Here is a 15,503-nt window from a genome sequence, read left to right as displayed (position 1 = left end):
TTGTGACATCCAAAGGCCACACCACTGACTCATGAACAAAGCCCTGCTTCCTATTCCGGAGATTGCAAATATGACCACATCCTGGTGGCTGAATTTGCACATTTTACACTATTCATACCTCAACTTCTTGTTTTAGCAGGAAACATCATTAAATTTCCATTGACTTGTCACCTAAAGGATCTGTTTTAAAGCCCAAGGTTAGGCATCGTAGAAGTTCACTGGATATTTTGGGGCATTTACATCATGTTGGTTCGTATGTCATGGCTGAAGTCTCAACGACAAAATTAAATGAAAGTGCTGGAAATGTAATGTCTACTCTAGACAAAGAAATACATCCAGAATAACCCAAAGAAAGACACGAGATAATTGGAAGAGGCAGGTAATTAGAATGGAGAGAAACTGAGCAACAGATGGGATGTGTACATAGTGAAGAGAAAAAGCTGCAATGAGGAAATTGTCTTTTCTTCTTACAGTAAACAGACAAATCATCTTGCCTTTATGTATCTGTTACAGAGCTGGAAGATGGACGAAATCTGGCTGCCTGCCTCGCTTCAATTTCTTCCCAGGATGGTTGGTGAACTTGGCCTTAAGCCCTCTTTTTCCATTTCCTCACAATAAATAAATACTCCGATAAACAAAATATTCTCATCTTTCTATCATAAAATTGAGAACAAGACCACAGCTGCACTGGAATTCTAAACAGACCCCCAAACTAAACGTCAACCTAAGTAGATGCTTGTTACTTTTGATGCAGGACTGTAAAGCAATTCTTTTTTTAAAAAAACAGTAAGTTTTAAAAGAATGAATATTTGAGTTTGAAACGATCTACCTTACTTTTTACCCTCCAATTTTGTGTATATTTGTCCTATGGGATCTTTATTTAAAACAACAATGAACACACCAGTGCCCAATAAACTAAATTCAAATCAGCAGAAGGACTTGTATGAATGTAGCGAGGATTGCTGATGATATATGAATGAACTGGTGAACCGAGCTAATCCTGAACACTGTAAATCCGGTCTGTGTCTTTGGTGCAGCAGCTGATGTCAGGCTGAATGAATGCTGGGAGAGGAGCCTTAACTCAAGAACTGCACATAAGACACTTGCCAGAGCAGATCAGACATTTATTAAATAATTGTCTACTTCAGCTTCCACTTCTGTTCTTTTTCCTTTCACTCTTGCTGTTATTGCTTGCCATCCTCTCTCAATATTCTGTTGAGACTCAAACATATGGCATGCAAGCAGGGGGACGACCGTGCTATGAAGTTGGGAGGTTGGAATCTTTAAAAGGCTCAACATAACGAGATGAAAGACAGAAAGAAGGTAAATAACTGCATAAAAAGGTTCCTAGAATCCTTAACATCAGGCTGTGCTTTAGGAACTAAGAAAGAAATAAGATTGCAAAAACAGGACTCTTTGGAATACGAGTTTCCAGGACAGTATCCATCTAATGATGATACTGACCTTAAAAAGGTTCTCATTGAGACCTGAATGAAGTGGAATCATCTCAAAAAATTATGGTGATCCTGGTGTTTTCCATTTTCTTCATGTCTCTCTTTCAAATAGAAACCAGGGACCATTTTCCAAGACACGATTGTTATATTTTGGGAAGGATATGAGGATGTAAAAGGTTTATAGAATAAGGAAGCAGGAATATCGTGGTCAGAGTTAGTGTGCAGTAAAAGAAAACAGCCCTGAAAAGCCACAACACATCATGTAGGGACTTTTACAATCTTATCTAACTTATAACAGGTAGATGAGAGTTCAGTGGAGATATTTTATTGACCACAGCAAGTGATGACAAAAATGTCAATCATGAACAGCCTGCGTCTTTTTTTCCTGCATGTTGGAGGGCTACAATTTGCCAACCATTTATCTCATGACACGAGATCACTTTAATATGCACTATGGGAATGATGGGTTGATTCCCTAATGGGTTAAAAAGATGGGCACAAAAGCAGTACTCAAAGTGGTAATGTGACATTGTAACATTCCTTAACTGTGTTCTTATCTTAACACAACAAAAAAGAATCCAGACATTTCAATTGTGTGTGGGGGATGAGAGCATTTCATTGTGAGAACATTCTGTCACATCCTGCTTTACTTTTCTGCATGATCACTACTAAGGCTGAGGTTGTGATTGATTACCCCCCAGTGTCAACTGGCCTACACCTAAAGCAATCAGAACAAAGTGCAGCCTTTGTCACAAATGTCAGTGAGGCATCCTTGATGTTTGACCGCGAGTAAACAGCAATGTAGAATCTTTAACCAGCTGTTGGTGTTGACTCTGAATACATGAAGCCCTTTTTGTGGATGTTGATAAGCAGTGACTCAACCTGATCTACAGCCAAGTCCCGAATGATTTTCAGAGAGTCAAAGACGAAATAGATCACTACTTGTTCCTATCATTCTGAACAGTATCATTTAGCGCAGTATAAAAGCGACATCATTGGTGTAAATGTTGGTTAGATGATAGACATTAGTTCCACGACTTAGGACCTCAATAGTTCATTTAATTTCTGATATATGTGATGATGATTTAAATGCTGTCTAATCAAGATGTTACAGATTCACATTTGTTAATTTATTTTCTTGTATTTTCTTTTTTCATGTATTTTCTCATGTCTTGCTCAATGGTTACTGCCCGTCTCCACAGTGCACCGGGTTGAACCTGTCACAGTTGGTAGCACGTAACCCAAGTGTGCTCTCTACTCACAGTTTGTTTCCTTTGAGGGCGGCGTGATGCAATAAGTTGAAGCCACGGTTGTTCTGCTGGGTGAAGTCAATGTTGGGAACCACAACCAGGATCTCAATGATATTACGGAAATCTTTGGCAATGGCATCATGGAGAGGTGTGTCACCATACGAGTCCTGATTGGGATAAAAATCAAAGATTAGCAAAATTGCTGGAGTTGTAAGGTTTTTTCTTGAGGGGTGATGAACAAAAAGTAGAATACCATTAGCAATTTTAATGATTATAACTGTGTGACCTTATAAAGAGCAGGTAATGGGGGAAATTAAATAAGTCAGTGCCATCAATAATCTTGAATGTCTCCAAAACAAACAGTATATATATCATGTTAGATTTACTGTATATAGATATGTATACTATTTACTAAAATTACTGAGAAACCTAGATTACTAAGATCTTTCGGGGGTAACTGCAGTAGTCTGTTGGATGCCATCTGGTTTGTGGCTATGATCAGCATACGTGTATTTATATGTACAATCCCAGTCCAGTCCCTAGTGTAAATCAAAACTTAGTTCTTCATTGATGTGCATGGTTACTCTAAAATAAGAAAAAGGACGCTCAATCAAATCACTTGCACATGTATGAAAACAAACTCTAGGCTATTCCGTTTCAGCTGAGTACCCACACTGGTCAAGCAGAACAAAAAGGATGTAAGTGAATTCAAGGCTGCGTTGCAGGCATGTTCAACAGTCTGGAAAATACCCCCAAAAGAGCTACTAACGTGTCTTAATAAGGCCAAGGGCCAGGCAGGGTCACAAAATATATAAAGAAATAGCTATATTTGTGTTTGCGTGACTTGCATTACTGCCTAACAGGACAGTGCGTGAATTGCTTATGGCCTCACAGATGGTCACTTATTTGCTTCCCAGATGCCCAGTCAGTGGATGCCACTCATTGACCACCTAATTAGTAATTAACAGAGCCTCTGGTCAATGAGCGAGCCAGAGAGGGACATGAATGGAAATTGTAGGACATACACAACCTCGTAGGTTGTGTCTGAGCGCATGTACACGTAACACTATATTGGTGCGCTTCATTTTTAGATGTAACCTGATGCAGTACAGATACTAGAATAGATTTATCAAATGTTAAATAGTTTTGTCCAGTGTCTTGACATCTCTTTAAAAAAGTAAAAAGAAAACTGGGATTCAGATCAAACATTCCCTGGTGAACGATCAAGTGTTTCCTAGGCAATAAGCTTTAATAAATAAACCTATCATTACATTACATTACATTACGATCATTTGGCAGACGCTTTTATCCAAAGCGACTTACATTACATTACCACCCTTCGCAGAGGGGGGAGCAATTGAGGGTTCGGTGCCTTGCTCAGGGGCACCTCGGCAGGGGCTCGAACCGGCGACCCTCCGGTTCCAAAGCGGAAGCACTACCCACTGAGCCACTGCCTCCCACAAACATGAACACTTGACAATTACCGCTGTCAAGTGACACAAAATGTATAAACAAGCATTAAGAATCTTAAAATGAATGTTTTTCAAGCAACAATGCGCTGTCCAATCGTATCTTTTAATATAAGGCTAAGCCCCATGTGTCAGTTTTTAAGTCATAACATGCCAGACACCCTCACCTGGAGATTGACGTCAGCCGAATGTTCAGACAGCACCCGCACGACATCAGTGAAGCCCTTGTTGACGGCGATGTGAAGCGCCGTACACATGGAGTTGTTCAGAAGATTAACGTTGGCCCCTTTGCTCAACAACAGCCGAGTAATCTCTGCCTGATTACTAATAGAAAACATCACAAAAAAGGAAAAGCCACCCACACAGATTAAGCATCCTCCTCACCGTCCTTCATTTTCTGTTGTTTGTTTAAAATGAGGTGAATTTTAAAGGTTATCTGCTGTGGTGTATGACACCGCTGACAAAAATGACTGGGAACTGCAAAAAGCCTGAGGGATACACGTTGACTTGCACATAAACATACTTTATTGTCTGATCCCTACAACCTTGTTTGCATAATGTACTGTACCATTGCAGCAAGCCACTAACACGTGCTCATACAGTCAGAGGTGATGTCATAATAGCAGGCAACACTTCCTCATTTTTGTGAAAGAGAGGTTCTACTTTATTGTCACTAATGGGGCTTTTCTGAGAGCATGCAGAGCAGAATTAATTAATTAATTGAATTACAGTTCAATTAATTACAGAATTACAGAATTACAGTTCTGCCCTCAGAAAAGTCCCATTCAACTTATCTGCTACAAAAGAAAAGTGTGTATCTGCTGTTGTAATGACCCTCAGTCGTAAGGTTGTGTTCTTGTCTATGTGTATATGTCTTCACATTGTTTGATGATTGATTTCCTTGGTGGCTGACTTAAGAAGCGGGTAAGGACATTCTTTTTCTTTTCACATTATATTACATCCCGATTTCACTAGATCAGGTCGTAACATCTATAAAGGAGGAGGCAGAGATATAACTATTACGTTTAACATTAATTTCTTTTCATAGCTATATTTGTGACAGTGATGGTTTACTCATCATCAATAAGTGAAATGTACACATCACTTAGTAAATCCAAATCCAATTATCTGAGCTAATACATACTGTACATTAGCTACAATACAGCAGGGCAACAAATCCTGTCTAGTACATTTTAATTTGATTTGAAGTTCCAACACTCAAGTACTATGTGCATATTTGTGAGTATGTGTGTGTGTTCTCACCCAAAGGCGGTGTAGTGTAATGCTGTGTCTCCATCTTCATCCTTGACCTCAATCGAGCTATTGGCCTGCAGCAGGGCTTTCACCACCTCCATGTGACCTTGATGAGCGGCAACCTGCAGCCCAGTCTTGCCCTGGTTCTTGATATCCACCTGCCAATAATGCATACATGATTCAAGATTCATTAGGGATGGGTGGAGGCCTTAACCCTAAACTCTGACTGGCTAGCACTGATCTAAGCGAGCATAGCAACCACTCCTGTCTGGTTCTTGTTCATGCACAAAATCATACAGGTTTTCTTTTTTGGTAACAGGAACTATGATGTTTTACCAGCTTTAAGTAGTCTCCACTCAGTAAACATGTTGATGTAACTATCACAAAGGGTTAAACGAGAGGTTCATTCATTGACAAGCCAGCCATCAAATGACTTCAGAGTCTTTGGAAAAAAACTCCCTGCATTCTCCAGTCAGAATAATAAAAGCCTTGATGCAAATACCTGTACTCTAAACCCTAACATTGGAAGGTCATCCATAATCCAAGACAAGAGCTCATTCTTATGGCCTCCTTGGCTGAGGATAAATTGATGCCAATCACAAACAATGATATAATGTCTATATTATGATTAATGAACTTCTTTAGAACAAGGATGATCCTGGATGTCAGGGCTAATGAGTTTTCCTCCTGATCAAGTTGGAACAGTCATAAATATTTCATGACTCTGTAAGTGGGAGTTGGCCAAGCTTTCAAATCTAGATGGAGAGAGACAACCACCACTGGAAAAGTGGAAAAGTCATTAGATGTGTGACCTTAATTTAAACAATGTAAGGATGCAACGTCCAGTTTAACCACAGTGTAATATAGTGTGTTCCCTGCTTTAAGGGGCTCAGTGAGTCATCCTGCCCCTTGAAATCCCCACCCCCCAGGCTTGGTTTTCTAGTGGATAGAGCTCTTGGAACACACAGTGGACTGCAGCAAAGGGAAGGAGTGCCGCACTAACCTTGTCAGGATACTTCTGCACCAACTCCCGCACTTTGTTGGCACTGCCGTGCGCTGCCTCAATGACCAGCCGGCTGGGATTGTCCTGCTCTGTGGACTGAGACAGCAGTTTCTCTAAGACTGAGATGACAGTACCTGCACAAAGAGACACAGAGCGGGAGATAGAAAAAGGGAGATAAAAGAGGAGAAGAGAGAGGAACAGTTGTGAAAGGGAGAAAGAGAGAAACAAATGTCAGTTTAGCTCAGTCACTTGGATGAAAGTAATACATTTAGAAAGTTTGCAAAGCCTTCCAGAGGGACAAAACAGTAGCATGAAGAACCACTGCTTAATAGGTTTGTGAAAGCTGTGCTGGGAAACAAAACAGAATGAGTCAAAATGTCTCCATGCAGCGCAATTTTACCACACACGTAGAAAGACATACAGACACATGCGCAAAGTCAACACTTTGCTTTCCCCATCTATTGAGGCGTATACAACATATGAACTGAATAGATTGAGAGACTGTTGAGAACTTCAGCACGATGACAACTTGCTGACAGCAGGCAGGATAATGGCACTATGGAAAAGAACATTTCAAGAAGCTGAAACCCAGTCCACACGTTGCTGAAAGGAGCAGAAAGGGGAATGGCCATTCCAGACAGTAAGTATGCACATGCATGGTAGAGGTAGGAATGATGGGAAGAATAGACAGAATGGAGGGTAAAAGTAGAGCTGGCTGTGGCGAGGGTTGGAGATGAGCCCCCTTGTCCCGGTAGAGGCCTTACTTCCAGATTCGTTGGGGTTCTCGGCTGTCATGAGGTTGGCATCGACCTCTGCAGGCTGGGCCGAAAGGCAAGCCGGATTGAACGTCCAAGTCTGGCCTCCAAATGCCACTCGTAGGTCACCATCTGCATACACTTTCAACACCTTTCCAACCTGCCCAAGGACCTAGAGAGGAAAAATATTAAATACGTGGTATTGATAGTTACGAGGATAATGACAAAGGACCTGCAAAACACCTTTTCTTCTACCTAGCAACAATAGGCAAAAGTCGATTCTAGGATTGGGCACTATGAAATGATATTGATATTAACGCACAGCAGTTAGGCTACCGGGTACATTGCCTTGTATCATTTGTTTATTTGGAAAGTGAATGTATTAACCGGAATAAAGGAATATAAAAACAGATGCTGCCATTAGGTCATTCCAAGGAGGAGGGATGAAACTTTGGTTTACTACATGGATGATGCTAATTGCTACAAGAAACAACATCTAGAGTCCCTATGGAGCTAGTGAGAACGAGTCTCTTGTAAAGACAAACAAAACCTTTTAGTCTTAGGTATTTAGGGACTGTTATTGTGGCCAAATTATGTGGCCACATTTGTCAAAACAGCTCGAAATTTGATTACTACCTGCAGTACACTCAAATTACCTGCTGCTCAATCTTAATTCAGTGGGAAGCCTGCCAAATTAAGGCACTCGATTTGCAAGTGACACACTTACAGACAAACGGAAAGTAACGTGAAGCAGCCAACGGGTGCCATGGATTAGGATACCACTAATTCCAAACTGCACAGTTACAATAGAGACATTATTATCAGGCTACCATCAAAACATCAGGCTAAATGATCATACAGGAGCCATGCTGTCTGTCCACTCTCCATGGCCAGCTTGTAGTCTCTTGACGCTCTCCATGTCCTCCAATACTCGTACTAGTTCACCTACTCCAAAAGTGTTGACCTGGGGGAAAAGATAAAATGGTTACAACTGTGTTACTTCTAACTGGAAAGCAATACAAATCAGATACACAACCAGATATCTGAGTTTGTGGACTCATGTAAGAGCCGATTAATTTTTATGGCACAAAGTTAATGGTAGCTCAGTACCTTGGTGAGGGCCCCAGGATGGAAAGTCCAGCGGATGTTGTTGCTATACTGGACTCTGACATCTCCTCGGTCAGTAATTCGGTGAACAGTCCCGATCCTGCAAATGTACTTCAAACAAAAACAACTTTTTTCAGCCAGCGTCACCCTCTCCACGGCTGTGACACTAATGTTCCCATTTGCAGCTGTGACTTGATAGTATCATGCTCTGTTTCCTTTTGCTGTGTTCCATGTCCATCTGAGCCAGTTACATAAATATACTGGATGCAACGTTCAAGAGGGACGCGTATACTAAGTGCAAAACCACATTTGTCCAATGTAAGACTAGTACATGATACCAGGCCAATACAAAAGAATGAACAGACCCTTAAACTTAGCAGGTAGTGAATGAGTAAACCTGTTTGTTTCTTACATGGTTAGTAATTCATGTTTTTGGAGAAAAAGTGGAGTTTAATAAAATACCTCTGCCATTTTGGGGTTCCAACCTCCATGGCCCTCCTGCATCTGTCGCAATATGTCCACCTCCAGAAGACATTTGACCTTGTCACCCTGCTGGAAGGAGTGACCATCAGCACTCTCCTGCCGCTGCAGCTCTGCGTGTTCTCCTGGATGGACAGGTATCAGCATCAACATACAAGACCTGTATGTTGACTTTTTACACTTTGTTTTAAGACAATACGATAATAATTGTGGGTTATAGCTGTGAATTTACATGCAGTGCCTGGTGATGTCATGCACAAATGATTTTTACCGACATTATATGAACACAGTATTCCCCTTTGAAGGGTGGACAAGTGTACAAAGTAAACATGCTAAATGCTGTTACAAAGTTACAAAGTAACAACATTTAGATTTGACTCCCACTGACAGCTGTACTTTATGTAGCATCTTCAAAGGGAAATGTTCAGAATTCAAAGTTCTTATCTTTAAGGCCCCACTTAAGTGCCTGGTCTGTTCTGACTGGCTGCAACAAGGCAGATGCGGGATAAACACTTTCTGACTTACTTTATTACATTATTAAAATTAGCGAAATATCCAGAAATGCCACCTTTGAGAATACACCTCAAATATCTGTGAAGATACTTTAAAACATACTGTATATAATACAGCTAAACAAGGTTGGCAAGTGGAGGGCTGATATCCAGCATATCAATGTGGAATGACCTAACCTGCCAAAGCCAATAGCTGCCTGATCCTGTATTGCAATTTCTTTCTCCTACATTTAGTTTGATTAGTGATTGATCAGTTAAATCTGTCAAAGTTATGTCAAAAATGTGTGTTGGGAGAGAAATATTTTCCTGATCTTACCAAGCTTTGGTAGATGGTCTTTGTAATAGAAGCCTCCTTGGCCATCAGACACGTATTTGAGGTCTACCTTGCCTTTGTGGCCCATCCGGTAGACATTGGTGGTGCCATTGGACCAGGTGACACTGGCCACGCTGCGACCAGACTCTGTGTCCCAGCCACGAATGTCCACTACCTTCCCAACCTTACCCTCCCCGCCTACACACACAAATATGCAAGAGACAATAATGCATCAGTGCTTGGGAGAAGGGGCAGAAACACGGCTAAGGAAAAATCACTTCAGGGGAGAAATTGGGTGATATAAGTATGTGTCAAGACCTGTAACTGAATACAAAATGGGTGAACAACAATCAATACATGTCATCATCCACAGTCAGGTTTGACAAGCACATCATATACAAATATGAGAAAAATCAGTCAAAAGTCAGTGGAGTAAAGAGTCGAGTGAGATGAGAGGCAGAGGTGAGTGAGATTTCCCTGTAGGGACACAAGTCGAATTCCATTTTGCACAAGTATAGACCCATGAAAGATACGACTCCAAATAGAGAATGAACAACAAAAACAGAATGTTCAAAATAAGAATCACAAAACACATTACACAAAACACATTATAAGCCACCTCATTACTGTGCATATTCCAAGATGGTTTCCCATCCACACATTAACTTTATGACCTAAGAAAACCTTTGTCAGGCCAATTAACTCATCAAGTTGCCCCAGCGCCCCACCACACCAGATAAAGCAGTGACCCGAAAGAGTGTGTGGTGGGCTGGGGGTTGGTGAGCATGTGCAGAACAGCCTGAATGCTTACCACATACACCATTTACCGCCTGATGAGCGATTTACTCAAACCTCAGGGCGATGATTTCAACAACACCAAAGGGACATTTTGACTCATTGACTCCATCCCAGAAAGTAATAATAAATAGATTAGATTAGATAGGGCTTTAGTCCACTAAGGTGGATGACTGGGCAAAATGAGTATACTATAATAATATTCAATACTCTGCAGCAATTAAAACCGAAGATTAAAATAAACTTAAAAACTGACATTTTATCTTCAATAAAAACATTTGGCAAGTCATTCTCAACTTCCTAAACCTTTGCTTCATATTTGTGTTAATCATTGCACCTCTTGTAAATCCTGCTAATTTATATACAGGAAACGGCAATAAAAAATAAATGTTACTGAACAAGGAACATTAACAGACACACAGATACGGGAACATCTGTGGAACACACTCCAATGAGTCACTGGCAATAAGTGCACACAGACACACATTAACATGACATTTCAGGGGTTAATGAGATGTGAGGTTAGAATGCTATTAAGGGCGGTGAATGGTAAAAGACTTTGAAGAGGTACAGCTGAAGAGGGTAGGGGGTTTGCTGAGTTGGCAATGACAGGTTAGAGGTATAAACAGTCACTAGTCCCTCCCCCAGCAACTCACCATCTTGGTTACCCCAGTCCCAGTCAGGTCCCCGAACCACTTTAACACCCTGGAAGATCCCTTTGAGAATGATCCGTGGGAGGTTTTGCCGAGGTGACAAACTCACTCTGTGATAGAAGAACACACAGTATTATGATCCTTCTTACCTCAGATGAAGACCCAAGTATGACCAAGTTGTTATGTTATATGTAAACCAGATGGATGGTTTCCTCTGGGAAAGAACAATCATGCCCCATCAATACCTGGAGACACTACTATATATTGATTTATAAGTACATACATTCATTATACATCAACTAAATGATACACTGGAAAAGATGCAACAAGTAACTAAGACCTTAAACTCTGTTACAGATACAAGCACCAATGGCCACTGCAAACACTGAAGAAAGGTTAAAACATAACGGATAACATAATAATAGAAGGTCTGGGTACTATGAACAAAACCTAATAGCCAATATGTTATACCCTTGTTTGATTAACAAAAAAAAAAAGTTTGATGCAAAGATATATTAGAAATCTTATGGTTATGAAAGCAACAACCAACAAACCGTATAAGCATGTCCACCTTTATTAAAATATTGCTAAAACTCTAATGTCAAACACACTAAATAACGCATCCTGAGACAGACGATAACATTCTTAATATAACATACCTTATGGTAAAGATTTTATCAGATCTCGGTGCAAAGGAGCTGCCTATTCCCATATTTTCCTGATGTAGTCAAACTATGGCTTCCATTTGGAATGGATGGCTTTTCTTTTTGATAGATTCAAAATGATGCAAAATCCAGAGTGATCAAAGGAGAAAGATCTCTTTGCAGGCTGTGGTTCCTTGGGAAGCTTCAGTAAAGCTATTCAGGTCCAAGGTCTCTCCTGTGGGGTTTCGCAGAGCTCCCCAATCATGTTCTGAAGCTCTTACCCCTATCATCAGGATCAAGGTTTTTTAGCGCCCTACATCAGGAACTGGATGTCCTCGTGCCAGCTAACAGTAAATCTCACTGTGCTCTGTCTGAGCTTGAGGTTCTTTTCTCAGATCAAGTGTGACTCAGAAAACAGGGCTTTGAGTCTAATCCCTGGACAGCAAGCAATCAGAAAGCAGGTCACTACAGGGCAAAGCAAGGAGCAATTCTGTGCGTGTATTCCTATAGAGCCAAACACATATGCCCTATGCTATGCCTGAGTGTGTCTACAGCACACTATTTATAGGCCTCTATGGGAGACACATGTACATACCCACACAGTTTTCAGGGTGGTTTCAATGCATTTCTTGCAGTGCAGGAATTCAGTAAACAAAATGTTTGATCTGTGAGCCAAACCAGAACATTGCTGGATACAGTAACAGGCTTCCTGAACTGGTAGATTTAGGGGTCATAGCAAGAATGCCGAAAACTGTGCCAATTTCCTGAGAACACGTACATTTCAATCAGGAACTGAACTACTAGAGAACCACTTGTGACAATTGCTGACCCTTAACCCAAAACTATTTTCCATAGCAGCTAGAGTAGAGACGGAACACTTCATGAAGAAACGTGACTACGAGAGTATTTCACAGGCCCAAATCCAGTTATTCTGAGTGAGAAGCTTTTCCATGAGCTCAACCTTTCCAATCCTGTCAGACCAAATGTCACCCCTGCCCCCAGACAAGGATAGAGGAAAGATGCTCAGACCTACTGACATGATTGCTGTGGGAAAGCTGTGTGGTTTCCAAAACAAGACCCAAAATAGAACTACTATTTGTTTATAGCAATTAAATGCACTAAAACATTATCATTTATTTATTGTTGTTTATTTGCTGATTTAACGCACAAACCTTTGCAAGGTGTAATTGCACAAAGGTCAGGAATTGCACAACTCAAAGACTTAATAAACCTTCACTGACTGATTTCCTAAAATGAGCATTACTGGGAAATAAATGTTTAAAAAATATCTCAATATATCGTCTTGTCAAAATCAAGATCATAATTAATTTCCATGACATTTCCTAAACGTTTGCTATACTTTATTATTTCCCAAAACAATTTGACAAATGCTGTACCCACAAGAAACAAAATATAGTTTTCCACAATAGAATGCAGTCAGAGAAGGGACTTTAAACTACACGTTCATGAACAGATTGTAGTGTACAATAGCGTACAACCACAGAATAAGCTCCAGATATGTTTCAGTCAATGACAATGGAAATTCCAATTCGTCCACCATAACCAAGTTAAAGTGACAATTCCACAAAACTCAGACTAGGAGACAACGGACTAAGCACTAAGGTTCAAGTCAGCTTATGATGTGCAGCCTGATGTGCAAAGGCAGGATTATGCTTCGAGTTGACCCAGAATGTTCCTTGGAAGCGCATGTGCGTTGTTTTTGTGTTGAAGAGCCGATTAGCAAAGCACGTAACAAGCATCCACCCTGTAAACATATGGTAAACACATATGTCAGCATGTAGTTAGCGACACGTCTCTGTGTGCCACTTAACACAGGCAGGGTGAATACATGTAAGCCAGGGGAATCATCAGCCATCACACAGACGTCTCCCACAACTTTGCCATAGCGCAACAATTACAATGTAATGCTAAATAACAATATGATTAGAACATGCCTTTCAATAAGTGTTAAATGGTTTGGATTGGACCCACGACGGTCAATCAGGATATACAATACATCACTACCTTATCTAATATGTATACAGGGAATTACAACTAAACATTGCCCATCCGGCTCAAGTCTGTACTAGTTAAGTCCCAGCTCACTGTAGCAGTTTAGCATTTTCATGACTTTCTGTTTTCCCTCCAGGTCACTCATCAACATTCTGCTGTTATAAATACATTGGTTATGGATCTACCTCGTGCAATTGGTAGTTATGAAAGGAGCCCTATGTGCATCGCTAAACCTCCCTACATGCAGACTTAGAATAGTTTTCAGGCCAATGATTTCTCCCAGTAGTCCTACCAGATAAATAAAACTGTCAGTGAAATACAGTATGGGTCAGTGTGATGTGGGAATAAAGGAGTTCTGTGTGTTTAGATGACTGTACAGTACTTCTCTTATTTAGTAAATTTGCTGAGAAAAGATGTGCAGGCCATGTGATGTTCCCCCCCTGTACAGCTTGTCCAAGTGATTAGCAGTGGCAAATTGGATAATTCTGGGATGTGTTTGATAAAAACGATGATGACAGAAGACAATAAATGACTGTTATAAGAGGGAAGTTTCAGCTGTACAGTGTATAGTAAACTGTTCCCTGGACAATTGTATTGATCAAAGTCAATCATTTTACTTTATTTACTGTATCTGCCAATATTCAATTTTGTTTCTCATAGGGATACATTTGTTGTTACGGAGCTATGACACCAAATACAAAGGAATAGTGTGAACTAAATTTTAGAAATGTGCATCATGAGCCAAGAACGGTAATTCTTTTCTAAAACGAAGAAAATCAAATTGTTATGAGCATACTGCAGTCTGGATTTCTCACTGATCAAAAAAATTCCAACTTGGGCACAAAAGACTAACCAATTATTAAGGGTTTGCAGCAACAACTCGGTCATCAAAAACCTGTTGTTACAAGAAATGCCACCTTAGATGACACTTTTGAGAGATTGCATGAATGCAAATTTGAACAGATTGTGGAAGAAATTAAAAGGAGAACTGGGATATTGAGTGGATTAGACAGGGCAAAGCTGTTGTCAGACTTAAATGCTTGACAACAAGATGTCACTACAAACAATAAGCTGCACCACTCCCGCTCTATCTCAATCACTGACAACACTGCTGCCAGAAAGTCTGGAGCCTGGAACTCACCAGGCTTTACATTATAGCAGACTGACCGACTTCAGCTAATTCACAGTCAAAATACCATTCATGCTTCAAATATCTCCCTTAAAGTGACGCCCCCTTAACTCATAGATGGCATCACTCAATCCACTCACTGGGAACCATTTTGTGAGTATTTACATATACACATGAACCTTTGCTGCCATCAAACAATCTTAAATATGACACTGTGTGATGGCAGCATATATTGTTGGAACCGTTACAAACCTTTTTTTCCAACTAAATTTCTTAATTACTGAATGTCTGGAAACTACTTGCAGTATAGAATTTGGTCTTTAACTCTATTAAGTAGCACAGTTGTCTAGGGTTACAAAGAACCTCTTGATGATGTTACAGATTAAATGGATGCTAATAGCTTAACTGTATGCGTAAACAAAGAAAGATACTATCTTAAACAATGATCAAACAAATCACAGCATCAGAAATCTTCATTACTTCTTCCAGCATGAAAAGTGTTCACTCAGTAGTAAATATGTGTTGTATGCTGGTTATTTGTGCATGTGTACAGATGGAGTGCAGTGACCTATCAAAGTAAAGGGTCAAAGTAAGTGTTTGTTACACAAAAGAACACACACACAATTTTAATGAAGGACATTGCTGAGCCAAACAACATTTTGTGATTCAGTG

At 40.3% G+C, this 15,503-nt stretch overlaps 1 protein-coding gene across 2 annotated transcripts in view; it reads right to left on the bottom strand.

Annotated features, from left to right (window-relative positions):
• mib2 (MIB E3 ubiquitin protein ligase 2) overlaps nucleotides 1–15,503 on the bottom strand; it is a 38,701-nt gene that overhangs the window by 9,298 nt on the left and 13,900 nt on the right. For both annotated transcript variants that reach the window (XM_076166857.1, XM_076166856.1), the window contains exons 4-13: nucleotides 11,049–11,155; nucleotides 9,601–9,795; nucleotides 8,755–8,897; nucleotides 8,296–8,403; nucleotides 8,045–8,149; nucleotides 7,195–7,357; nucleotides 6,431–6,564; nucleotides 5,437–5,585; nucleotides 4,341–4,497; nucleotides 2,717–2,871 (exon numbers count right to left, since the gene is read on the bottom strand). In XM_076166857.1, coding sequence (XP_076022972.1) covers nucleotides 2,717–2,871; nucleotides 4,341–4,497; nucleotides 5,437–5,585; nucleotides 6,431–6,564; nucleotides 7,195–7,357; nucleotides 8,045–8,149; nucleotides 8,296–8,403; nucleotides 8,755–8,897; nucleotides 9,601–9,795; nucleotides 11,049–11,155 — 1,416 coding nt within the window. The remainder of the gene's footprint in view (nucleotides 1–2,716; nucleotides 2,872–4,340; nucleotides 4,498–5,436; nucleotides 5,586–6,430; nucleotides 6,565–7,194; nucleotides 7,358–8,044; nucleotides 8,150–8,295; nucleotides 8,404–8,754; nucleotides 8,898–9,600; nucleotides 9,796–11,048; nucleotides 11,156–15,503) is intronic.

This window comes from Genypterus blacodes, unplaced genomic scaffold, assembly GCF_046128005.1.
Source record: "Genypterus blacodes isolate CSIRO-AG114 ecotype Tasmania unplaced genomic scaffold, CSIRO-AGI_Gbla_v1 ptg000156l_1, whole genome shotgun sequence".
Classification (NCBI taxonomy): domain Eukaryota; kingdom Metazoa; phylum Chordata; class Actinopteri; order Ophidiiformes; family Ophidiidae; genus Genypterus; species Genypterus blacodes.
The sequence above is the reverse complement of the archived record's forward strand: the minus strand, read 5'-3'. Positions and strand labels throughout refer to the sequence as shown.